This window comes from Schistocerca gregaria, chromosome 3 (assembly GCF_023897955.1).
Source record: "Schistocerca gregaria isolate iqSchGreg1 chromosome 3, iqSchGreg1.2, whole genome shotgun sequence".
NCBI lineage: Eukaryota > Metazoa > Arthropoda > Insecta > Orthoptera > Acrididae > Schistocerca > Schistocerca gregaria.
In genome coordinates, this window is record NC_064922.1 from 250,426,084 (window position 1) to 250,453,977 (window position 27,894).

General features: G+C 40.1%; 1 protein-coding gene across 2 annotated transcripts in view; it reads right to left on the bottom strand.

The window, feature by feature from the left end:
- LOC126353954 (uncharacterized) overlaps positions 1 to 27,894 on the bottom strand; it is a 179,437-nt gene that overhangs the window by 38,346 nt on the left and 113,197 nt on the right. For both annotated transcript variants that reach the window (XM_050003254.1, XM_050003255.1), the window contains exon 7: positions 2,090 to 2,428. In XM_050003254.1, the coding sequence (XP_049859211.1) occupies positions 2,090 to 2,428 (339 nt within the window). The remainder of the gene's footprint in view (positions 1 to 2,089; positions 2,429 to 27,894) is intronic.

Here is a 27,894-nt window from a genome sequence, read left to right on the forward strand (position 1 = left end):
TATGCAGCACCCGTCTGGCATAATTTCTGCCATGTTAGCCAGTGAACACTGCCCCGAATGAGATGTGTCACATAATTACTGGATGATTGAGACCAACTAAAGTGGAGGAGCTACATGTACCAATAGCCATAGCAGAAAAAGTTTTGTAACAAAAACCCACAACAATACAATCCACATGTTAAACATGTGAAAAAACAGATTAGATGATGCTCCTCTAGGCTGGAGAAAACCTAAAGATGAGCTACCCCCAGTCGCAATAAGAACTGATGCACTTGGAAGTCCCTCAACAGACTGCGAACTGGTGTTGGGTGGTGTAAAGTAAATCTTGGAAAGTGGAGTAGGCTAGTGAGCCCTCAACCTTTCTGTAAGTGTGGAGGGGATTAGCAGAGAATATCTCACTTGCACAATTGCCATTGGTGCTCGTCATCATGCACCAAAGAAAATCTAATGATGTCCAACTCTAATGCCTTGGACATAACACATTTTGGGCAAAGCAGTTTAATTGAATGTTTGTTAGTTTTTCTGCCCTTAAATGTATTTATGATTGTTTACTCATGGACAAATACTTAAAAAATGTATGCTAACTCTAATGCCTTGGATGTAGCCCACTTGTAGGTAAAAGTTATTTAATTACTGTTGTGTCTGTCTACTTGGCTCTGAGCAGTATGGGACTCAACTGCTGTGGTCATCAGTCCCCTAGAACTTAGTCTGTCTACTTCCATGTTTAATGGATTAATGCCTATGGTCCATGCAGTCAAGTTTATAATTATTGAGCTTTTTTTGTTACCTCCTGTGGAATTGATGCCTTTGACACAAATTTAAAAAAATATGAAAGAGCCTCTCTTACAACATATCCAGATAAGCAATCCCTGTTATGGTAGCTTCAGCAAAAGTAATAGCCCATAAACTTGACAACATGACACAGTGCAGGAAACATTTACTTTTTAGAACCTCTTTGATATCACATTGGTTCATGAGGATGTTCTGACCCCTTACATATGAACACTATGGATATTTATCTGCCCACTTAAGTGAAAGGTAACCTCATCACTGAACACCTCATGATCAAGAAAGTCATCTTCTCACTGCAACACTTCAACTGCAACGCACCATAGTCATCTGGCCTTTAAGTGTGAACCAACTGTACCTGGCATGGGTACATGTTGTTTTTTTTAATATTCATAGTGCCATCTGTCACAACTGAAGTTAATGACTTGCTTTCCAAAAAGACTTCTTAGGACCATGATGGTAATATGTTCTGATGTGGTCAACATCCTCTTCAGACTTTTTGGCCATCCTGTGCTTTTTCATTTATACACACATTCAGTTGTTTTGCATTGCCTCTGTCACTGGCAGAGGTCTTTTTTTCACATGAGGGATCACTATCAAACTGTAAACAAACACATGTTGAACTAAAATTATAGATTCACTCTCAGCAAACATCAGATTACAAAAGATTTATACTCAGCAGTTGCCGTTTTGTGTGTATGTGGAAGTACAAGTGGGAAAACAATAGGACAGTACTTGCACCTGTGCTTATATAAAACTGTTTGAACCAAGACTCGGCAATGTTTGCAGTTGATACTATTAAAATTTATAACTGGAACATTCTCTTACGAACGCCATGCACATTACAAAAGTAGCCTGCAATGGGAACTTCTACCTGTGAATATGTAACTTGACTCGGTCTACATCCAGACTCTACAGAACAAGTTGTAAGAAAGAAAGAAATGCTTCCTAGTATTAAGATAAGCTTCCAGCCACAGAAGAATATTACCATTAATACCATAACATGTAAGATCCATGATTACTATTTTATAGTCTTTGGCAACATCATAGAATATTTAATAGCATGACAAATTTGCATTTGCTAAGGAGACATCAGTCATATAATAATCATATTACCAAAGATGATATATCAGTAGAATCTTTCTATTGGTTAACGATTTTTATAAATTATTTAGGGGAATTTTATTGGAATTTTTCATGCCAGAGTAATGTACTGAAACTTTTCAATGAAGATAAAGGAAGCATTTAATGAATACTGTAATTACTTTCTGTACATGAATAGATTAAAATATTCACTCACTTGTCACTTTCACTTGAATCTGTGATGCATAAATCGTGTTAGTTGGCCTCAATGTCTTCATTTGACATTTCCAGATTCCAGATTCTTCCTCAGTTGCAGCAAACAGTGTCCCTCCACAGTCACCTGCATCAATACTAAAACCATCATATTTCCACAAACCATCATATTTCCACATTTCTGTACTGTTGTAAATCCCTTCTTTTGAGTCAAGCACAATTGTTGAACCATTTGGATGAACCAGTGAACATTCGCTTATTGGTGTCTCTACACGGCATTTCAATGTCAGTGGTTGCCCCAAGAGTACAACAGTGTTACCAACATCCCATACTTGAATTTTTTCTGAAAAATAAATAAATAAATAAAATGCATTTCATGTAGCATCCAAGGAACATGGCTTGCAGCAGAAATAACCAATTTCAAAACTAGAAGTGTGAAACATAATCAAAAATTTCAGCAATGGTAAATTGCATGATTATGAATAATCTGGAAATTTATAAAGTCATTACTTTAAAACTGTTGTCAAAGATATTTTCTGTTCAACAAATACATTTGATTTGATATAATGATCCTATTTATCAATTTACTAGAAAAAGATAATCAAATATACAATCGTTTTATTATCTTATGACAATGCTTATGATATAACCCTTTCAATAAAGACTTGTTCAGAAACTACACGCAACAGTTAAAATTGTCATGAGTAGAATTATTGTTTGTCTGTTTGTGTTCTCAATTAAATTATCTTCACACCATAATTTATAACTGTGTGATTTTGTTCTGAAAAATGTGTAAATTAATCTATCAAAAATAATGTATTCAAACAATGGAAAATTTAGAATGCAATATCATTAATATGAAAAAGATATACTGCAATTCGACATATGGAGGAGGCATCAAGTAACAGATAGGCACTCCATTTTTTTCTGTTTGGGTGCTTTTAGAAGGGGTTCTGATACCTGAAGCCAATCATTAATTAAATAAAAGAATTGATTTTCACAACTTCTCCTGTTTTTTACATCAGACATTGAAAAAAGACCACTAGATATAATTAGGTATTGGACTAAGTCCTTCATCAGACAGAGACAAAGCAAAACAGGCACACTTTCACACATGCACAACTCACATGCATATGGCCAGTGTTGTCTCCAGACACAAGGTGCAGCATCAGGAGGCTCTCTGGGCGGAGGAGGGTTGGGGAGGTGAAGGGTATAGGAGAAAAAGAGAGAAGAAGAAAGACTTGCAGGTGCACCAATGGAATTCAGATGTAGTATAAAACCATAGCGGGTGCAGCAAATACGATAGGCACATGCAATACGGGGACTAGTGAAGGTTGAGGCAGTGGCAGTTACAGGAATGTAGGATGTGTTGTAGGGAGAGTTATTGCCTGTGTAATTCAGAAAAGGCTCTGAAACAGACAGTGATAACAAGAACATTTTGTTGGGCAGCATGCTCAGCAATTCGGTGGTCCAGCTGTCTCTTGGCCACAGTTTGAAACTGGCCATTTATGTAGACAGACAACTTGTTTGAGGTCATGCTTCTGTATAATGCACCACAGTGATCAAAGCTAAGTTGATATCACATTGTCCCTTTCACAGATGACCTTGCTGTTGATGCTTGTGACAGGACTAGAGTAGAAGGTGGTGGAAGTATGTATGGGACAAGTCTTGCATTTAGATCCATTCCAGGAATATTAGATAAGGAGAAAGAGGTTGGGAACTGGGGTGGAATAGAGACAAACAAGGATATTATGTAAGCTTGGTGAATGGTGGAATATCAGTGAGGAAGGGATGGGGCAGATAATGGAGAGGATGTTTCTGATTTCAGTGCATGATGAGAAATAGTTGAAACTCAGGAGGATAATGTGATACAGTTGCCCCAGTCCTATTTGGTACTGAGCCATGAGGGAGTGCTTCTTTGTGGCCAGATGGTAGCTGACTGGGGAGACAAGGCACAGGAGATCTGTTTTTGGACAATGTTGGGAGGGTAACTATACTACGTGAAAGCCTCAATGAGACCCTTGGCTTATTTGGAAAGGGATTGCTTATCGCTATAGATGTGATGACCACAGGTGGCTAGGGTGTATGAAGGGGACTTCTTGATATTGAATGGGTGGGTGCTGTGAAAGGGGTGATATTGTTGGTCGTTATTAGTCCTGTTGAGGATGCATGTACTGATGTAGCCATGTTTGAAGTGGAAGTTGATTTCAAGGCAGTTGGCTTGTTGGACTGAGGAGGACAAGATGCAATGAATGGGGAAAAATGTTTTGAGGTTTTGGAGGAATGTTGATAAGGTGTCCTCAGCCTCTGTCCACATCATGAAGATATCAGTCAATCTCACTCAGGTGAGGGATTTGGGATTCTGAATGGTTAGGAAGGACAGCTTCAGATGGTTCTTAAATAGGTCGTCAAGTGTTGCCATGTAGCTGCCCACTGCTGTACCATGGATTTGATTGTAAATGAAGCCTTCACAGGAGGAATAATAGTGGGTGGGGATATTGTTCTTCATTGTGACCACAAAAGAAGTTTTAGGTTTGGAGTTAGTTTGGTGCTGGTAGGGTAGTGTTCAATAGTGGCGAGGGCACTTGGGATGATAGTGTAGAGGGATGTGGCATCGACGATGAAGAGCAGGATGCCTGGTGGTAAAGGAACAGGAACTGTGGAGATTCAATAGACAAAATAGTTAGTGTCTTTTATATACACTGTTGGAAAAAAATTAGTACACTTGAAAAGATGATGTTGATTTTGACCCAATGATGGCATATGACTCCTGGAGTCTGGTATTGGTTTTAGTGTTGCTCACCAAGAGACAGCATAGTGGAACAGCTACCAGAGCATCATCTGTGTCTACCCTCTAATAGGGAATGCTCACAGACCAAAGGCTCAGTGTGGTGCAAAAGTGTGAAGCAAGCAGGCAACCATGCCATAGAAATGTGTTTGTGCTTCCTGACAGCCAGCTAACCAAGTTTGAAAGATCAGATTGTGACTATCCGAGAGGCAGCATGGTTCTTTTGGAGAATTCCCACACAAAAGTTGGACATGTTGCATTTGTAGATCAATGCTGGTATCAGTGATCACATGGACATTCTCACACCTGTAGACAAGATTCTGGACATCCACACAGCACAGACACCTGCCAGGATCATTGTACTTTAATGGCAGCAATGACAGATCAGACAGCTACCACAGCACAGATAAGAGGGCTTGTGAGCCCAGACCCATTATCATGAACTATTGCAAATCAATTATTAGAAGTGGGACTACAGACATGCATACCTCTAGCTTGTCTTCCACTCATGCCACAGCACCAATATACACAACTCAACTGGTGCCATCAGGAGATCACTTGGGAGATAGAATGGTGCACTGTGATCATCAGCCATGAAAGCAGATTCTGTCTGCATGCAAGTGGTTGTCATTTAGACGTACTATGCAGATAGACATGGAAAGCACTGTTTCATAGAGTGTATTCATCCAAGACACACTGGCTTAGGGTCTGGGGTGTGATAAGTTACAACTCTTGTTCACCTTTGGTTTTTCTAGAGGGTACACTAATCAGCACTCAGTATGTGCAGAATGTTTTTTAGACACATTACTTTATTTTACTTGCAATAGGAACGTGAAGTGTCGCTCTACCAGGATGATGCTCACCCACACACTGCCCATGAAACTCAACATGCTCTGCAAGACGGGCAGCAACTTCCCCAGCCAGCACAATCTCTGGACTTGTCTCCAATTAAGCGCACGTGAGGTATGATGGGACAAGAAGTGACCCATACCACTTGTCAACCAACAACTCTTACAGAACTATGTGAACAGGTTGAGCAGGTGTAGCATAACATATCCCAAGACAGTATTCACCATCTGTATGATCTACTGGATGCCACAGTCAGTACCTGCATTGCCACCCAGGGGGCTACACTACATACTAATGTGGGTGGTACCTCAGAACTGCTTGTGTTATTGATCTGTAAATGTAACCATGTCATGTAATCCATATGTACACACTGGTGCAACTGTAAATTTTGAATGAATTGGAAACTGCTAAAAGGGTGTACTAACTTTTTTTTTCTAGCATTGTATGAGAAAAGGTTAGGGTAAAAGGCTGGGGCTATTCATACACAAGGGCAGAGGGGCAGAAGCCAGCCACAATGAGGTGTCCTGAGTGGTTTGGTTAATGTAGTTTCTGAAGTATTTAGAATGTAGGCAAGCGGGGAGTGTTGAGGGTGATATGGGAGACATACTCATGGGAGAGATTCTGGGATGGATTTGAGAAGAAACTGGAGATCTTGCTGGATTTCTGGAGTGTGGTCACTGTTGCAGGGCTTGTAGATGGACATATCTGAAAACTGGAATAGACCCTCTGTCAGGTAACACTTGCATTTCATAATTACATCATCCTCAGTGACACATCTAATGCATCACTGACACAAGAAATTTTCACAGATTAAAATATGCAATTAAACTTCTTTACCAGAAAGGTAATTATCATCCAGTTTCCTTACTGACATGTTTTTCCAAAATATTCCAAAAAGTATTGTACTCAAGAATAATTTAAGATTTAAGAAGAAACAATTTACTTACCACATCACAGTTTGGATTCCAGAATTGTTGTTCAGTTGAGAATAATGTAATGAAGGCATGACAATGCTGCTACTCAACTTGGTCAGCACAGTACTTCATGCTGATAGTGACTTGGTAGCAACCGGGTAATAGAATCCCACAAATGGGATTAACTCACCACATGAACTGAACTACTGGAAGTGAAGCACCAGTCCCCGCAGGCATATGAGCATGAATAACTCAGCATGCAGTTGGTACGAACTGCTAATAACTTAGCACACAACAACTCTCAGCATGAGCACTAGGCTAGGTCCACAACACTCTAGCTCCACGTGAGCAAAGGCCTGCTCCACTTACTGCTGCTCACAAACAATTACTACCACCAGTGGCTCTGCACATATGACATGATGTGTGCAACCTCTATGGCAAGTTTCTGAACTACTCCACTGTTCTACCCATGCCATTCTTCTGCCTTCCATTGGGATGTCCACTAGAGTGGACTCTAAATCCCTTCCCCCTGGAAAGGCAAAAATTGCCAGGCTGGGGTTGCGACCTCTGGGGCTGAACTGGAGAGAGCATCAGAGAACCTGACAGTTTACTGACTACCTAAGGAGGCAACAGTGACACTGCTGGTCCTTCCAGAAAAGTGGAAGGGGATGGAGCTGTGGCCACAATGGGTCCACCAGTGGTAGTGAGGAAGTGGTTGCCTCCATCAATAATGGGGAAGGGGAGGGTCAGAATCCATGGGCTCCAATGGCAGATGGAGGCATGAGCCACGCTGGGGCATGAGGTGACAGGAGGAAGCTGGAGGTGTTGAGAGGGTGGCAACAGTGATGAAATCCGCTGCAAATGAGAGCTTGCTCCAGGAAAAATACTGCAACCAACTCTGCCGCTCAGCTGACTGGAAGACCATAGTGGCAACACTCCAAAAGAGTCATGGCCCAACTGACTAATGTGATCAGTGGGCTACCTGCACCAACATCCACTGTAAACAAATGCCATCCTTTGCTGTTCATCATGATACCCAGCACCCACTTTGGCTGCTGGCTGAAGAAGTGGCCCAAGTAGCCACCCCAGGAAAAAAACATGGCAGACCACAGTGGTCCATGGTATCGGATTCAGGGTGCAACAAATGTTCTGCCAGACTGCACCCACTACATGGTGTCACACAGTACATCACCAGAAAACTCAACAATGAGTCATAGCAGTAAGAGACACATACAGCCTACTCCCTCTGGGCCTTGAATGTATGCACAAGGCACTCCACATCTAAGTTAGAAGCCATGTGAAATAGATAGGTACTCAGATGCCATATAACATTGTAGGTGCAAAAGTCTTCAAACTCCTGTGACACAAATACTTACTGTTATCATAACTGTGACTCTTACATGACTCCTCAATGCAAAAGTAAATGACAATCCATGACTGGTGGCAGTCAATGGTGTGAATGACAGCTTGGTCTCATACAGCAAATTTGACAATGCATTGAGCACCAACAACCACATACGGCCCAAAAGTGGACACATGAAATCAATGTGTACACTATCCCAAGGGTGCTCTGGAACTGGCCAAGGAGAGAAGTGGCATGGCCTGGTTCTGAGCACAAACCCTGCGAGATTGTAACTGATGTCCAATGCTATGATCGATCACTGGCCAATAGACTTGACATTGCACTAGCACCTTCACTTGGGTCATCCACTTGTGTGACACATACAGCAACTAGAGATTGTGAGGACACGATGCTATGAGACAACCATTCAAACAGCAATGGTCCTCTGTGACAAACATGAGGACCACTGGACACCACTGAGATGAGCATGGAGGAGAAAAAATGTACACCATGATGGATCCATACATGATGAGACACATTCCAGCCATCCCATCTCAACCACCAAAACAATTTTCCAGAAAAGTGGGTCAGCAGCCACAGCAATCATGAACTCTCATACTCTCAATGGCAAATCATACAAGATTTGCTGCAAGGCATCACCCAAAGCAAAAACAAGAGCCTCTTTCCTGTTGAATTCTGGACTGGACTTCACTGGTAGCTGCGAGAATACATCAGTATTGGCATGCTGGGTGGTGGAGCAGTAACAAATTTCATAAGAATAGTTACAGAGAAATGCTGCAACCAGTGGGCAACTATCTGGCACTTTTGAACAAGGGCCAAATACAAAAACCAAATGCTTATTGTCAGTGATGAAGAGGAACCTCACCCCATACAGGAAAACATAGAACTTTTTGATACTGCAAATAAAAGCTAGCACCTCCTTTTGCACTTGTGAATAGTTCAGTTATGCTGTTCCAGTGGGACATGACTGCACCAGTACTGTAGTGGGATATGTCACAGGCCAGGGTCAAAGGTTTACCTGCCTTAAAAAAAAAAAAACAGACAGGGAGCAGAACACAACTGCTGCTTGAGAGAGTGAAAAGCCTGTTGGCAATCTGCAGACCAGGCAAACTTAATGTCCTTCTGGCAAAGCCAGTTAAGAGACTGGGAGATGTGTGCAGTCTGGGAAATGGACTGAAAATATTATGAAACCTTAGACAGAAAAACTGGAGCTCCTTCAAGCTCTTGAGCATTCATAGGTTGACAATGACCTTGATGTTGTCATCTGTGGGGATGAGACTTACAAAGTATGTGACCCAAAAAAACTGCACTTTTCCAGCTTGTAATGAAGGCAATTATCCAGGAGGCATTGGAAAACTGACTGAAGGTTCTGTAAATGCTACTCCCAAGTAGGGCCTGTGGCCCAGATGTCATCAAGTTAATTAAAGCAACAGGGAATCTCCTGACTCAATTGTTCCAAGTATCATTGGTGAACTCTTGGTACAGACAAGACTCCAAAAGGCAAGCAATTAAACTGATAAAGTCAAAAGGGTGTGCTGAGAACCAGGAAATTCCAAGAAACTGTGTCCAAAGGCCACTAAAGGTAAGCATCTTGCAAGTCAATGCTGAAAAAATACTGGCAGCCCAATGACTTCACCAACAACTCCACCTGCCATGGAATGGGATACGAATCCACAACATATTGTTCACTGACCATCTTTTTAAAGTCACTGCTGAGCTGCACAGCACTATTAGGATTCTCAGTTACCAACAAAGTAATGACCTACTGACTCAATGAAACAGGAGAAACAATACTCCGATCCTACCGATGCTACACTGAAGCGCCAAAGAAACTGGCATAGGCATGCATATTCAAATACAGAGATATGCAAACAGACAGAATATGATACTGCATTTGGCAATTCCCATGTAAGACAATAAGTGTCTAGTGCAATTGTTAGAGCGCTTACTGCTGCTACAATAGCAGGTTATCAAGATGTAAGTGAGTTTGAATGTGGTGTTATAGTCAGTGCATGAGCAATGGGACACCGCATATCCAAGGTAGCGATGAAGTGGGGATTTTCCTGTACAACCATTCCACGAGTGTACCGTGAATATCAGGAATCTGGTAAAACATCAAATCGCCAACATCACTTTGGCCAGAAAAAGATACTGCAAAAATGGGACCAACGATGACTAAAGAGAATTGTTCAACATGACAGAAGTGCAACCCTTCCACAAATTGCTGCAGATTTCAATGCTGGGCCATCAACAAGTGTCAGCATGTGAACCATTCAACAAAACATAATTGATATAGGCTTTCAGAGTCAAAGGCCCACTTGTGTACCCTTGATGACTGCATGACATAAAACTTTACACCTTCCCTTACCCCATTAACACCAACATTGGACTGATGATGACTGGAAACATGTTTCCTGGTTGGATGAGTCTTGGTTCAAATTGCATCAAGCAGATGGAAGTGGGATGTGTACAGGTAGGAGACTACCTCATGAATCCATGGACCCTGCATGTCAGCTGGAGACAGTTCAAGCTGGTGGAGGCAATGTAATGATGTAGGGCATGTGCATTTGGAGTGATACGGGACCCCTAACATAGTTATACATGACTCTGACAGGTGGCCCGTACATAAGTCTCCTGCCTGATCACTTGTATCCATTCATGTCCATTGTGCATTCTAACATAATTTGACAATTCCAGCAGGACAATGTGACACCCAAAATGTCAAGGATTGCTACAGAGTGGTTCCAGGAAAAATCTTCTGACTTTAAACACTTCCGCTGGCCACCAAACTCTCCAGACATGAAAATTATTCAGCATATCTGGGATACCTTGCAACATGTTGTTCAGAAGAGATCTCCACCCCCTCATATGCTCATGGATTTATGGACAGCCTCGCAGAATTCATAGCATCAGTTCCTTCCAGAACTACTTCAGACATTAGTTGAGTCCATGCCATGTCATGTTGCTGCACTTCTGCGAGCTCGTGGGGGCCCTACATGATATTAGGTAGATGTACCAGTTCCTTTGGCTCTTCAGTGTACAACTCAGTATTTGCCTTGTCATGCATGTTTAAGGGAATGGGGCAGGGCCACAAAATTTTGGGACCACTGATGGCTTATGGGAAACATAAGCCTCAAAATTTTCAGCCACGGTACGAGGTTTTCTTTAACGTCTGGCTATAGTACTGAAGTAAGGAGACCAGATCATGAAAAGTGACAGACTGAGACACTAAATGCACTTTGTACCTTGATCTAAAGGCCAAACCTAAAAGGCATCAAGCCCAAAAATATTTTGTCAAGCCCAATAACATTTTGCACAAACAGTGAATTTACTACTGGCAATGTAAGTTCCCATTCCACATTCTTGCAGTGATGGAGATGGAGATTTGACCTTGCAATGGACTGCACTGTTTTCTATAAGACACAATCTGACAGACCAGCCATTGCAACTCTGGGTGCCCCAAGCTCCTCTCATATCTAAATTAATGAGAGTGACTGATGCTCCCATGTCTAATTGAAATTCAACCGGTATCCCATCTGTAATCAATGTCAGCAAAATACATAGGAGCAACATGCATAGTGTGCTGGAGACAGCCCTAGAATTTACTGAAAATATTGGGGCATGCAATGATGGACTCACAGCCTGCCAACTGTCATAAACATTTGCCAAATGGGCTTCTCAAAGGCATGCCCACATGTGGATAGATCACTGGCAAGGACAGATACTCCTGTGGGACTGAGACTTTTGGAGGGGAGGTTCCTGATTGTGTTGTGGGTCTGTTAAGGCTATTGATTCTGTGGAGTGACAGGAGAGAATTTCTAAGGCTGTGCCAGATGTATGATATTTTCAGGGCAAGGTAGGCAGCTCTGAGGGGATTCAGGGGAAGTCTGACGGGGACTCTTGTAGTGGTGATAGATGGTGGTATGACATGAATAGATTTGACTGTTTTCTGGGGTGTCTTGTTTTGATTCTATAAATATGACTATATAAATATCACTAAGAAGAATTTAGATAACTTCAGTAGTCATTAGAAATGACATATTTTTTCACTGATGTGAAGTAAACAGATATAATACATTCTAAGTTTATGGCTTCATTGTGACAGCACTTTGTTACTGTTGGAGAATATCACCAGCTTATCACTCCTTGCCACATCAAATTCTGCATTATTATGTTTTTTTTCCAGTTATTAACATATTGTATGACAGAAGTAAGTGTTTCAGCTCATGAGAAATTAACTCTAAGGTGTCATTTATTGCATAGTGTGTTCATACAATGCAATCTCAGAATTCATCAACATGAAAAATCCATGACAGAGTAAATATATACAACAAGGAATAAACAATGTCAAAGACAGTATGGTTCAGAAAAATCACTGTATGACTTGCACACTTCCACACCCTGATGCACAATGAAGCACAGCCCCTACATCACTCCCACCCCAGTCCTCCCACCCCCCCCCCCCTCCGCCCCCACTCCCCACACACACATAAACACACACAAGTGCTAATGATACTTACATTTAAACTTGATGGGGTGTGCAAATCACATGACAACTGGTTTTGATGTTGTTGAGAAGTCAGGGATAGCATTCAATGTCAACAGCAGGATGTCAGTGATGGATTGTGGGGTAGCAGATGGTTCTGTTGTGTCCATAGGTGGTGTGGAGGTGTCTTGTATGCCTGAGTGGAAGCAGTGGTAAAGGCAGGTTTTAGGTGGTCAGTGGAAACTGTTGGCATACCCATGATTCCAAATCTAAATGTTTTATCCTCTCTGATAAGTAATGTAGATGACCCATTGTACAGTGGTTGCAGATGTTTATATACAACATTGTGTCAACTCAGCACTTGCTTGCAGTTTGACAAATCCACAAAAATAAATGGTCAGCGAGTCCTTTGTTCTCCTGCAATAAGCCAAAGTAGCCATATCAGTGAGGGTAGCTTACTGACAAAATCTGATACATCAACAATAGTGTCTGCCATGTTGTAGATGAACTCGCCAGGTAATCTAATTAGTTGTCCATAGACCATTTTCAGCTATGGTTGTTTTCAGGTCATCCTATATGACTATGCAGAGGTCCAGCAGCATGACTGGTAGTGTCTCAGTCCAGTGCTGTGACTCATGACACCAAAGAGATGCTTTGAACTCACGGTGTAAGTGTTCTACCAAATCAATCACTGCCAGTTGATAAGCAGTTGCCTTGATGCTCTTTGTGCCTAACATACCCAGGTCAGTGATACTGCACAATGATATATCACAATAGGCAGTCTATACATGGAAGAATGTAGTTGTGATGGTCTCAGCAGTGGTGTCAGACATGTGGAATAGCTCAGGCCAGCAAGTGAACCAGCGTATAGCAGTAAGACAATAAGTTCATCCAACCACCCAAAAGTTTTTTCACCAACTGCACTGTAGCACTGACAACAGGATGAGACAGGTCATTCAGCAATGTGATTGCTTGCTGTTGAAAACCAAGAGTCACAAAGGGTCATGGCCTAGACATGGAGGTGCCAAAGCACAACAATATGTTTCTTAGTGGCACTTGAATGGGATGGAGCTGAAGACTAGACAGTTGTGTCAATACATCCTCCAGTTTGTCATCAGACTGCTGTGCAAAGGCTAGTGCCTCATAATTGATTTCTCTTAAGATCACATCAGTGCAAGTGTGTCTGCCTGGGACATTAAGTTCTCACTGAAAACAGACAATGTTAGCCGTAAACTGTTCTGTGAAGTCCAAATGGTGAAGCTGGTGTGGCAAAGCTTTGTTTGGGAATTGATGAAATATGTATGTCAGTGGTCTGTGGTTTGTGACAAGGGTAAAGTGTCTACCTTCGACCATGTGCCTGAATTTCTTGATGGGAGTGTATGCTGCCTACAGTTCACACTCATAGATAGACCAGTTCTGCTGTGATAGTTTCTGCTATAGAATGCCATAGGTTGCCACTGATTCTCTATCAGCTGTTGTAGCATGGCACCTACTGCTGTCGCATCAACCATTAAGGCAAGTGGTGCTTGTGGTACAGGGTGTGCCAACAGAGTGGCCACAGCAATAGCAGCCTTTACAGTGTTGAAAGTGTCTTGGGTTCATTATTCCACAGCAGTCTATCATTTGGTCAGTGCAAACCATGAAGAAGATATTTCAGAACACTGTCCAACAATGTATGGTTCTGCACACAACAATGGTAGAAGTTGGTGACACACAGAAATCGTTGCAGTTCAAGAACAGTCACTGGTTCTACCTAGTGTTGTGGCAACCGAATTCCATAGACATTGACTGTGTGGCCCAGGAAGTGGATTTCCAAAGCTCCAAAAACACTTTTAGAAGGGTTGACATGCAGTCAGTACCAAATGTTCAGCTTTAGAGCTAGACATAAACTAATACATCATCAAAGTATATGTCACAAAAGTTCAGGTCTCTCACCACTTCATCTGTGAAACATTGTACAGTTTGCATGACATTGCACAACCTTAATGACATTCTTGTAAACTCAAAGATGCCAAATGGAGAGGTGACAGCATTTTTAGCAATACTTTCTTGTGCTATGGGTAGCTGATAATATGCATGCACCAAGTCTAAGGTGGAGAAGACATGCTTACTGTAGATGTTAAACATAAAGTCCTCAATATTTTTCAGCGTAAATTTCAGTCATCAGTTGCAAATAAATTTTTATTATCTTTACTGGTTTCAACACATGAATTTGTCATCTTCAGAAACCTACAAAATTTGGATTATTATAAATCCTAGACCTTGGCTATACATTTATGTGACGTATAAAAAGTATATTACAGAAACTTACTTAGTTTAGCAGACAGGCAATATTTTCTTCACAAAGGATAATGCCGTGGTATGTTTAGAAATTTACAAATTGTATGTGATTATTTTAAACACTGTTTGACAATTTACAATAACTGAATCACATCTATATAACTGTTGTGCTAGCACCAATGGACATTTATAAAAGCACATATAAAAAATATAACCAAGGCATAGGAAGAAGTTGTGTAATACATTTGAAAAAATATGACACATAATTTTAATACATAAAATGGAAAGGCTAATTTCCACATTTCATAAGAAATGATACCCAATCCAAATAGTGTCTGTTTTTAATGCAATTTCAGCATTCAACAAATCTTTTGAATTTAGGTGAGAATGTCTATATAATTCACATTGTTCCAAAAGGTTCATTTTGAATCCCTTGTCAATTACACATACAGTTTCCACGTTAAACAAGGATAAGGAAGGAAGTGTGCATTTCTCTGTTTTAAGGTGTTCTGCGAAAGTTGATTTACATGAATTCTCGCCATCTTTGTTGAGCAATTGCTCATTAAAGTGGGTCTCAAGTGCACTCCCTGTCTGTCCTGTATCAAAACTCATACATGATTATATTGTATTTCTCAATGAAGATGGCAGGAATTCATATAAGTCAATTTTTGCAGAACACCTCACAACAGAGAAACACAGACTTCCTCCCAATCCTTGCTTAGCATGGAAATTTTACATATTATTGACAACGGCTAAAAAATGAACCTTTTACAGGAATATGAAATACGTAAACATTCTCACCTGAATTGAAAAGGTTTGTTGAGTGATCAACTTGGATTAAAAACCAGACACTATTTCAATTATGTATCATCCCTTATAAAATGTGAAAATTGGCCCATCCATTTCATATATTAAAATTATGTCTCTCTTTTTTTTAATGTATTATGTATAACTGCTTTAATGCATTGGTTATATTTTTTATACGTGCTTTTATATATGTTCCATACTGCCACCACAATACATACACAGATGTGAGTGAGTTATTGCAAATTGTCAAATAGTGTCTAAAATAATCACATACATATGTAACTTTCTGAAGGGTGTTATCCTCTATGAAGAAGATACTGACTGTTTGCTAAACTAAGTAAGCTTCTGTAATATACTTTTTGTACTTCACTTAAATATGTAGCCAATGTCTAAAGATTCATAATATCCCTAATTTTGTAGGCTCCAGAAGAAGACAAATTAAGTTGTAAAAACTGGTAAAGATAATAAAAATTTATTTGCAACTGATGACTGAAATTTATCCTGAAGAAATAATACTGCAGTTGCTGAAAATTACAGCCATGAATAAAATAATAAGCCCTCAATATGTAGTACTGGATAGCAATTTGGGATTGTCATTGCATTTAGCTGTTGGTAATCAGTGTATGGATGTCATCTATTGTTCTTCATGGGCACTACATGTGGCGGTGAGGCCCAGCTGCAGCTTGATGGTCAGAAAATGCCCTGAGGAAACATGAAAGTTACTTTCACCTTTTCTGTTGTCAAACAGCACGGTCAAGCAGTCCAGTTGTTGTGAGGATGTGATGCACTGTCAAATAGCATACTGGTGCTAGTGTCAGTAGCCACCTGCTGGTCTCTAGGGACTGTTTCAGAAGTTCTATGTAGGGAGAGTCACAACCAATCATCCAAACTCCTACACCACCCACACACCATACATGTGCTTGACTGGTCAGATTGGTTGTGGGATCAAGTAGTTGTTGACATCTGAGGTTGGGTAGCATGTCATAAAATGACAGAAAGTCAGATTCTAATATAGAATGTTGTAGTGCCTTGAGAATTTCCATGTAAACTCTAGAGACACTTGGCTTTCCACTTTCTCGAACACCCGATATTTTAAGTACGAGGGTGAGAGAGTGGAGATGTGTCTACCTCACCACCGGTTCTGTGTGTGCGGGATGGACATGTATCAGGAGAATACGGCAATAGTGAATATCTATCAGTGCGAACAAGTGTTTGCCGTGCATGCCTGAGAAGCTGTATGTCCAGTACAAGGAGCAAGCATGCTCTATTCCTTGATGGTGTAATGACAGTATTGTTGTGAACAAATGAATTATGTATTGAACTAAAGACATTTACATTTGATTTTTGGGTATTGGACATGTGAGAAGCAAGAATTGGTTTTATAGTGGTTATTAAACCAAACACATTATAATTGTATCTGTTAGTTTCTAAAGGTCCAAGACAGGGTTGACTTGTGACAATTGAATGCTTGTGTGAATCTTGTGAAGCTATTTTATGGAGGAGATGAAAATATAACAGAGTTGAACAAAAGTATCCTGAGAGTACAGAATTATTTCAAGAGTAGAAAAGAAGTCTATTTTGAAATTCCCTTAACCGGCTAGAATCTTCAGAGAAAAAGAGTTTGTGACAATCGATGCAGCCATCTGATCCGAGAAGAAGATCGGCTGCACACAATATGTGAGTCAACTGTGAGAGAAGTGTGAGTCTTGCACCCCAGTACCACACTGTCCCTCCTGTCATCCAAAGACAGTTAGAATGTGACAACCTATGTGACAGAACCAGAAGAAAGTGGGAATTTAAAGACAGAAATAGAAAGAAGATGCTGGGCATTGCCATGGCAATCAAGCCTAACAACATATGGGAACTGTAATCATATTGAGTCCAATTAACAAATGGAAGAAAGTTACAAGTGCAATGCAGTAAAAAAAATATGATGAAGTAATAGCAGAGAAAACTGGAGAGAAGACGTTAACTTTGGAGCTAAGAAGATCAGGTCTGGAGAGTAAGCTGTCTTCACACATGTACATCTCTCCGACACCATAACCAGCCACCGATATTGACTGTACCAGCTGCTGCTCACCGGTGCTGACTCCACATCCACTCACTAACAATGACGCTGAAACCAATGTCCGACACTGCCAGCACCAGTGCACAGCACTGGCATTGATTATACAGCTGCATACCAACGCAGCTTGAACTCTACACTGGGCAAGTGAAAACCAATAATTTTTTGGTAAAGTTGAGGGGACAATTGCATGATAAATTGTTGTTATAGTTATTGTATTCAGTGGTGAATTTTCTTTAGATGATCACTAGGTCTAACATCAATAAAACTATGGATCAGGAACAACAACATTGGACAACTTACATGCCAGCCAGGGCTGGGGAAGTCAAGAGGGGAGTACCAGACTGGACAGAGTTAGTAAAGATAATAAGGGCCAATTTAAGTGAAAAACTAGAAGCAGAAAGTGTAACTTTAAGTGAAAAATTAAATGCTCAAAATGCTTCATTGAGAGATGAACTGAATCCTCAAAATGCTACATTGAGAGATGAACTGAGTGGAAATTTAAGTCTCAAGTTAGATTCAGTGAATACCTAATTAAATAGTAAATTGGATGCTCAGAGTGAAATTTTAAGTAATAAAAGTGAAACCTTGAACAGTCAGGCAGCAAATATAGTTTTATTAAAGACTGAATTTGACTCTTTAAATAATAAGGTTGAGAATCTGATGTTGTATTTAAAGAGTGAACTCACTAGTTGTTTGACTACTCATGTTAATCAACTATTTACTGAATTTAACCAGACAGGATGAGCAAATTCAAGATTTAACTAAATAATTAGAATTTGCCATTGAAGATAAATGTAATAATGTAGAAAAGGAACTTGTTGAAAAATTAAGATCTGCTGAAAATGTATGTAATATTAAATTTAATTCTGCAAGACAGGAAATGAATATCTTGAAAGAGAGCACAGATCAACCTAAGGAATTAATACTAATTATTCAATCAAAAATTACAGGTGTTTGTATATGAGCTGTTACTACATGAGCTGTCAGTTTGTGAGTAAATAATGTAGAACAAAATTTCAAAGAAAAAATAGTCAACTTTGATATTATAAATGTAAGTAGTCTGGCGAAACCTTTTGAGCTAATTATAGATCAAGAAATTTCTGAGAATATAATCTCTGGAAACGTTGTAGCTGTTGCTTTTCCAAACCTAATGGTACTAACAAGGTTATAGACAACTTGTGGAAGGAATTCAGACTTGTCCATGACAAAGCAGAAAATAGGATAACTTTACCTGCTGTTGGGTTATGTAGTAAAGTGCTGATTGTTTTGTTGTGGGGAGACTTTCACACAAAAATTAACGGGAGGTACTGGTATGCACATGCTCAAGTGAGGTTAATGTCAGTTCTATGGGATCCAGGCAGAGTCACAGCTGTCCCCCAGGGATGTTAACATTCTGTGTTAATGGACAGAGTGATGAATGTCAGCTCCCTAGTTGTTTTCAGTGTTTCTTCAAACTTAGTTTTCTTGCACCGCATTCCCTTCAATTCTTAAACTATTCTGTAACCTACTCTTGAATTCTTACACTATCGTATAATTTTGAAACCGAATACAACTACAAGATCAGGACCAGTTTAAGAGAATCACAGATGAACAGTGATCTCTAGACATGAAATGAGATGAATAGAATATACGAGGTGAGACAATAAAGTAATGAGACTGATGTGAAAAAAATGTTTCTTACCATTTTAGTCAGGTTTAGTGTTGTCTCCTTCAAAGTAGTTCCCTTCTGATTGCTCTACTTTTTCCAGCGCTTCTGCTATTGATGGTAACATTTCTGACACTCATCTTCTGTAATATCCTCCAAGACCCTTGTCACAGCTTTTTGGACATCTTGTGTTGTTTGAAAATGGTGTCCCTTGACCACCGTTTTGACTCTTGGAAATAGAAAAAAGTCGCACAGAGTGATATCTGGTGAATAAGGTGGGTGTGCTAGTACTGAAATTTGTTTTGAGGTTAAAAATTGTTGTACTGACAGAGTAGTATGGGATGGCGCATTATCATGATGCAAAATCTGATTATCAGCAATGTTGGCATGAACACGAAGAACTCTTTTATGAAGTCTTTCTAAAATTTCTTTTTAGTAATATTAGTTAACTGTTTGTCCAGGAGGAACCCACTCTTTATGAACAATTCCCTTGGAATCAAAGAAGCACAAAAACATACATTTCACTTTTGACTTTAACATGTGGGCTTTTTTTGGTCTGGGTGATCTCTTAGAGCACCATTGTCAACTTTGGTGTTTTGCCTGTGGATCATACTGAAAAAACTAACTTTCATCATCAGTGACAACACTCCTCAACAATTCTGGATTTATTTCCGTTTGCTCTAACAGATCGGCTGCCACATTTTTCCATGTTTCTTGCTGTTGTGGTGTGAGATTTTTGGAGACCATTTTTGCACAAATGTTTCTCATATCAAGATCTTCAGTTATTATTAGACAAAGCATTTCTTGATTGATGTTCATTTTCACAGATAATCTTTGATCAGATCATATGAGTTCATGCACCCTGACTGCCGTGTCAGATTAGCCGAGCGGTCTAAGGCTCTGCAGTCATGGAATGTGTGGCTGGTCCCAGGGGAGGTTCGAGTCCTCCCTCAGGCATGGGTGTGTGTGTTTGTCCTTAGAATAATTTAGGTTAAGTAGTGTGTAAGCTTAGGGACTGATGACCTCAGCAGTTAAGTCCCATAAGATTTCACACACACACATGCAACGTGACCAAGTTGACCTCTGTCCGTGAGGTTGATGGTCATCTACTGTGGCCTTCATCTTCAACATTTGTTCTGCCTTCACTAAACATTTTATGCCAATGAACAACTTGAGCTCTTGATAAAACCTCCTCTCTAAAAGCCTTCTGAAGCTTACCGTAAGTTGCTGTCACATTTTCACCCAATTTAATGCAAAAAGAAATTGCATTCTTTTGTGCAATATTATGCAGTTCCATTTCTGTGATGAGAGACACGAACATGTGATAACTTATTTCAGCACAACTCACGACTGAGCAGTTGCATCGATGTGCCACTTGGACTAGAAGCAGCTTATAGACTAAGGTAAAAGATATTGTGCCTGCAGGGTTGCCACATCTTGCAAAGAAAGATATAGGTACTGTGCCTAAAGGGAAAAAGGGCAGTATCACGAGAGAAGTCACACGTTTAAAGGGATGAGTATGGTAAGTTTGAATTCTATGCATAAATAGCCTCATTAAGTTTTGGGTTTACAAATATCTAAGAAAGGAACACTTTTATTCTACCCAGAGCTCCTCCAGATTACAATAGATAATGAATAAGTACATACTTAGAAAAAGTAGTACAGGAAGTCAGAATGAAGCAGCAGAGTATTCATGAGTTATGTACACCTGTAATTTATGATTGTAAGAGGAATAGAAAACAGAGCTAAGTCCAATGTGGATTGAAACGTCATGTATTATAATTGTGGTAAAATATGCACGGTTATTAGTAGAAACAGAGACATTGTCAAAAGATAAGGAATTATCTTGTGTAATTGTACATAATGAATATGAACTAAAGACATTTAGATTTGATTTTTGGGTGTTGGACTTGCAATAAGCAAGAACTAGTTTTATAGTGGTTATTAAACCAAACACATTATAAGTGTATCTGTCAGTTTCTAAATGTCCAAGACAGGGTTGACTCACAATAGTTGAATGCTTGTATGAATCTTGTGAAGTTGTTTTACTATGGAGATGAAAATATAACAGAGTTGAACGAAAGTTTCCTGACAGTACAGAATTATTTCAGGAGTAGAAAAGAAGTCTATTTTGAAATTCCCTTAACCAGCTAGAGTCTTCAGAGAACAAGAGTTTGTGAAGATCGATGCAGCCGTCTGACCCAAGAAGAAGATCGGCTGCACACAATACTTGAGTCAACTGTGAGAGACAAGTGAGTCTTGCACCCCAGTACCACACTGTCTCTCCTGTCATCTTAAGACCATTAAATTGTGTCACATTCGTTACAATAAATTCCAGCTCTTAACTTATGACATAGGCCTGTGTCACATGACTGTACGTCTTTATCACAGATCTTTTGGCAGCAAAGAGGTGACAGCCATCACAAATTATTATAGCAAGGCAGACGAGTGGCTAGATAAACAGATATGTCTGGACCAGTATCCTCCAAGAACTGGAGATTGGTATAGAGATCGGTGACAAACAATTGATGACTTCTGTTCAGAAAGCCAGTCTTCATTATTATTGACTTTCTGTCATGTTTCCCATCTTGCATGGTGGAGTGCTTTTCTGTACTTGAGGTTCAAACCTTCTGTGGTACCTGCAGATCTCCTTTGACTAACATGATTGGTTACATTGTCCTGGTGAGTGATGTTGTTAAGGTTGATGACTGGATTGCCATGTCCATAGTGTAGTGACTAGTGCAGTGAGCTCTATGATCTGCATCTGTAGTGATACTATAACAGAATCAGGTGGTGAGCTAACAGTCGCTACTATTGCACAAGGGTACATCTCCACGATATGGTCTGTAGTCTGCACTAACATATCATGGTCTCTGGCACATACTACAAGGATCTTCTATGCATTGAGAGGAAGATGTGACAGCCAGATGTTCATTTGTATGTCTCCATCAACAGCATTATTCACTAGTGTTTGCAACCAACCCAACAACTGGTAGGGAGTGTGGTCTCCTACATCCTCTTTTTGCAGCAACTTATCAGGTCATTCTGCTCAAATTGTGACAGAGATTGCATCCTTCAGAGTAATATGTTGGTCAGTGCTTGGTGGTAAGGCCAAAATATCCTGCACCTTGAGAGCCATGTCTTTGTTAAGTGCCGTGGTGACATGACCGAAATTATTTTTGTCAGCCGTGACATTGGTGAGCACAAATTAACTCTTGAGTTGCATAGGACAGATTTCTGTTCGAAAAAGGTGGTGGTTTGAAACTGACTTGGTTAACTGAAGTGCTCAGAGGAATATAGAGTGATGGTGCTGGGCCCGGCATTGCTATACTTTAATACAGAGATGGCCAGTGGTGCAACTGATGCGGTAGAGCAGCTTTTGATGCTCAAAGTATGTTGTCAATGAAGTACACAGATGATGCAGTTGATGTGGACTCGATGTTGGAATGATGAAGCATGAATAGCACATTAGTTGACATTGACTGTCACTTACAATCACACTGGGATGGCAAAAATCTTGTAGCTCATAGAAATTAATGTTAAGCCTTAAAGCAACATTTATTGCATAGTGTGCTCATGCAATGGAGTTTGAAAATATATCAGTGTGAAAAATCAGTGAGAGAATAATTATAAAAAATGAGGAATAAATGATGTCAAAGATATTACATCTCAGTGTAGTCACTATATGACTGTAAGGGCACTCTGATGCACAATGATGCACAACCACTATATAAATTACCCAGTGCACAAGTTAAATCTAGTTGAGAAGTGTGCACCAACACATATTAACATCATTCACTGTAATCTTACCACCAGCAAATGATAACTTCCTGTACATATTGATGTGTGTTGAACAACATGCGCAGAAAGCTTGTAGTCATTTCTATCACACCATATGTAACATATTAATGACGATTCCATATTTAAATAAGATGTGAGATTGAACCAGTAACACGTGAGGTGAACCCAACTCATGTAATAAGAACAATTTTTCCATGTTTCTTTCTGTATTGGTGTGTGATATAGTAAGATCAGACCTTGTTATTTTGCAGCAGCAAATTACAGCACACAGTTACATTCATTTTTGGAAAAACACAATAGTCAAAGAGCTAGGAAATGTTGGATGGGAATGGAAGAAAATCTTAAGTCCAGCAAGGTGAAAAGTCTTTTCATTCTACCATATGCATGAGACAGCATTGCAACTGCATTTTCCCATAATTGGTGAATTTCTTGTCTTAGTACTATAATTCATAGTGTTAGTGTTATAACAATAGCCCTAAAATCATTAATTTTTTATTTATGTGGTTATATTTAGCACTAAAACAAACAATAATGACAGATGTGTGACAAACAGGGTGGAGAAAAATTGAGTCATGAAGTTTTATCCCTGGATAGCTGATGTCAGTAGGAATCAAAATTACTAATGTTGTGTAGGTCAACAACACACCATTTTTAAACTACAAAAACTTGACACCACATGCTCTGATTGACCATAAGATTGCTCTGTTCCCATCTGCTGGTTGACAGACAGCGCTATGGTTGTCCGTTGACACATACAAATGTCCCTCATTCCGTCACTGCCCCAACGTAAAATGCACACATGTCAAATAGGTCTTGCTGTTTGTGCCACCTCACGTCAGAGGCATTCACACATAAGCTTCACTTCAGAGCACACACATGTCACCTGCAATTTAGTCATACAGTAAGCATGGCAACACAGTATTCATTTCAAGAACAATGAGATATGGTTTCTGTTTATGGACAAGCCAATGGTAATGACCATGAAGCTCAAAGGTTGTATGAGGAATGGTACCTAGCAAGATGCCACTAGCATCTGCAAACTTTTACAACAATTCACTAGCAACTTGGTGAAACAGGCTCATTAGCTTGAATACCTCAAACACAGTGGGAGACTGTTCTCGAGCACATCAAGGAAGCCCCTATGACACGTCCCTGAGCAGTTGGACATGACATGGGTGTCATTCATCGGTTAGTCTGGAATGTTTTGAGGAATGATGGCCATGAGCCATTTAGTTTCCACCCTGTCCAAGACCTAAATCCTGTGGCAGCCTATGAACACAGGCTAGGATTTTGCTGGTGGTTTCTGCAACATGTTGCAGGACCTGACTTCCTCATATTGTGTTGTTCACCAGCGAGTGCACCTTCCATCGGGATGGCCTTTTCAACACTCAAAATGTTCGTTATTGGGCAAGGTGAAATCCTCACATCACGTACATCCATGGACACCAGGAACAATTTTTGCTCAACATTTAGGCAGGCATTGTGGGTGACCATCTGATTGGGCCAGTCCGTCTACCTCCTTGACTTACCGGGGCAAATTACCTTCACTTTTTGCAAGAAACTCTATCTGACCTGCTGGAAGATGTTCCCCAGGACATACAGCTACACATGTGGTTGCATCATGATGGGATGCCCACACATAACAATCATGCTGTGCACAGATATTTAAATCAACTCTTTGATGACGAGGTAATTGGCAAAGGTGCTCATAGGACATGGCCCCAGCTATCACTAGACCTCACGCCACCAGACCTCATGCCACCAGACGTCACGCCACCAGACTTTTTCCTGTGGGAATTCTTCACGGTTCTAGTGCACCCACTGTGAGGAAACACGTGAGTTGCAGCACCCAGGAAATATTCTACATTCAGAGTTGACGGCTACCGCTCGGGTTGCTGCACAAGCCGCGGCTCATTATCAACCGCATGATGCCACACAATGGCTGGACTACATGTTTGCATGGCTGGGAATTCCATGTTGACACTGTGACAAGGACAGTGCTTTGTGTCAATGAAGGAGGTGTCTATGCCGTGAGTGCCAAAATGGTGGACTTCATGAAACCTTAATGGCAGACATTTCACAGTTCGTATAGAAATTAATAGTAGCCAGATGAATGATGATATCTCAAAAAGAAACCTGTACATTACTATTATTTGCACAATGATTCGATGGTGTAATCAGATGTTCAAAATCTTTATTAGTTTACAGTTTAGTATCTGACTGTAAATTATACAAGTAACACCCAGCAAAGAATTTCCAAAATCTAAACGGTTCATTTGATTTTGTTGATCTATGTGTCTTTAGAAAGCTATTAGTGTAAACGAAAATTGGTATAAATTACAGGCATGTAACTTGAATAGTACATGAGTTTTTGGAGGTCAAAGTAGCTGATTACTGTCGATCATGTCAGGCCATAAGTACTCCACAGTTACATGAAAAATTGGTAGGATCATGCTTATAAATATATTTATTCATCTATGTCTTTGTTTATATCTGATATACACTATTCATGAAGAAATTGGTTAAATATTTACTGTATTTTAGAAAACACAGAGACATTAGGCTACTGGTCTGCCTTATGTCACTATTCTTTGACATATGTTTATTTAATTTGTTTATGTATTTAAAATGTGTGTTAGAGTGTGTTTATGGTCCAGCCGTAGGAATATTTATTTAATTTCAAGTACTTAAATCCAGTATTTTGAATATGTTTCATTATGTTTGTGTGACTGTGCATTGGTATTAAGACATGGCGCGAGCGCTCTAGCCAATCACAGCGCTCGTGAATGGGGAGACTGGATGGAAGCAAATTTCCAGAGAGAACAAGGGGTAGTTCTGGCAGTGCGGCAGGGCTGGACGGTATGGCATTGGACACAGGAAGTGCTGAATGTGACGGACACAGAGTCGTGAGAGGGACTTGGAGAGTGTGGCGTAGTTTACGTGTAGTCATGGCAGATAGAAATATTTCATAGTGCTGACTTGTGCACTTGTGAGATTTCCGTGGCTTCTACAGTGAAGACATAGTGTGTGTTTAGAAGTGAATATCTCGCAAGCTATGTTGTTGTTCACAACTAATTACATGCAGTAGGAATCTATTGTTTCCCTGTTATTCAACTTACATTTTATTTAATTTCTGGACCATCGACACCAATAAGTGTTTTGCACAAATATTCCACATTCTCAAAAGTACTTCTACTACTGCACTCATCATTCAAAGTCATTAAGATAGTATCTGCAGATTTTATTTAATGGTAATCTTTCATTTATAAATTTATGTGTTACTTTCATAATTCACAGTTACCGAGTGGTAGAAACCTACGACCATTCGTTTCTTGTGTATATTCTTATTGTATTCTGTAGACTCAGCAGTATTTGGCCTGTAATGTGGCAACTATGTATCCTAGCCCCTAGACAATGAAACCAGCCAAAACTTTTAAAATTTCAATGTGGAGTCAGAGGGTACATAGTTGAGATCCACCTCATTTCAATCATTTGTTACTTTGAAAGCCCGCATAATCACCAGACCTCACGCCACCAGACCTCACACCACCAGACTTTTTCCTGTGGGGGTTCTTCAAGGTTCAAGTTCACCCACCCAGACACAAACAGCATAGAAACAATGAGGAATTAATGGATCGCATTCAACATGCCACCAATCACATCAGGGCAATGCCAGGAATCTTTGAAAGAGTTCGGCAAAACACCGTTCGACATTACCAAGCTTGTGTCAAGTCAGAGGGTTGGCCATTCTGTATGCAAACTATAGCTGTTGATAGATTTGTTTCCAGTACATCTTATCATGAAATTACGATGGATGTGTTGGGACCCCAGCTGGCGCACTACCACTGAGTATGCGGGCCACCTTGGATACATCATGATCTCTGGCAGGCAAAGCCATTGCAATCATGCATTGTCCAGAGCATCCAGCAACAGGGCAATCCCACAACCAATCAGAGCGTGTGGCACCAAGGTTCATTAGTTTAAAAATTGTGCTTTGTTGACCTACACAACATTAGTAATTTTCATTCCTACTGGCATCAGCTAACCAGGGTTAAAATTTTGTGACTCAGTTTTTCTCCACCCTGTACAGCAGAATCCCACTAATCCAAACCCTGGTAATCCGAATGTTTGGTTAATCTGAACATGAAAAATGTTAGTCTAAGTATCAAAAACTGTGTGTTAAACTGTGGTACACACACATTATTTTAATTTACACAGTACAGTAAACATGTAGTTGAAAAATTGGCAAGCAAACATAAGGTTTAAATACTGCATAACAATGAAAGAAAAGCTGTCAAACTTGCTAAAATACAGTGGGCATTTATCCCTACTTTTTAGATAACAAACACTCAGTCATTATTTTTTGGCATATTGAAGACAGTCTGTTACATGACGCATAGTTGTGTCATCATCTCATGCACATCAAATCAGCAGGTGTAGCAGTGGGATGTTGGTCCAAATAACGTAGCATGAGGTCAAGGGTTTTTGCTGGGTCACTGTGTGGCACCAGCTCGCCTTTGTCACTTTCAGGCTCATTTGTCACTTCTGTCACAGTAGTCCACTTTTTTCTAGTCGTGAGTCACAGCAGCAACTAAATCAGCATCAGTGAGGTTCTCCACACATGCCCTACCTGCTCCTATCCACTCATCTATGCCTCCTTCACTAGCTTCTTCACATCCAGGGATTGTCTGTATCATTCGTAGTAGATTTTCCTCTTCATTTTCAACTAAGTTGTCCTGAAATTCAAGAGATGTCCATGATTTTCTCAGAGTATTTTCTGAAATATTCTGCCATGCCACAGTGGTCCA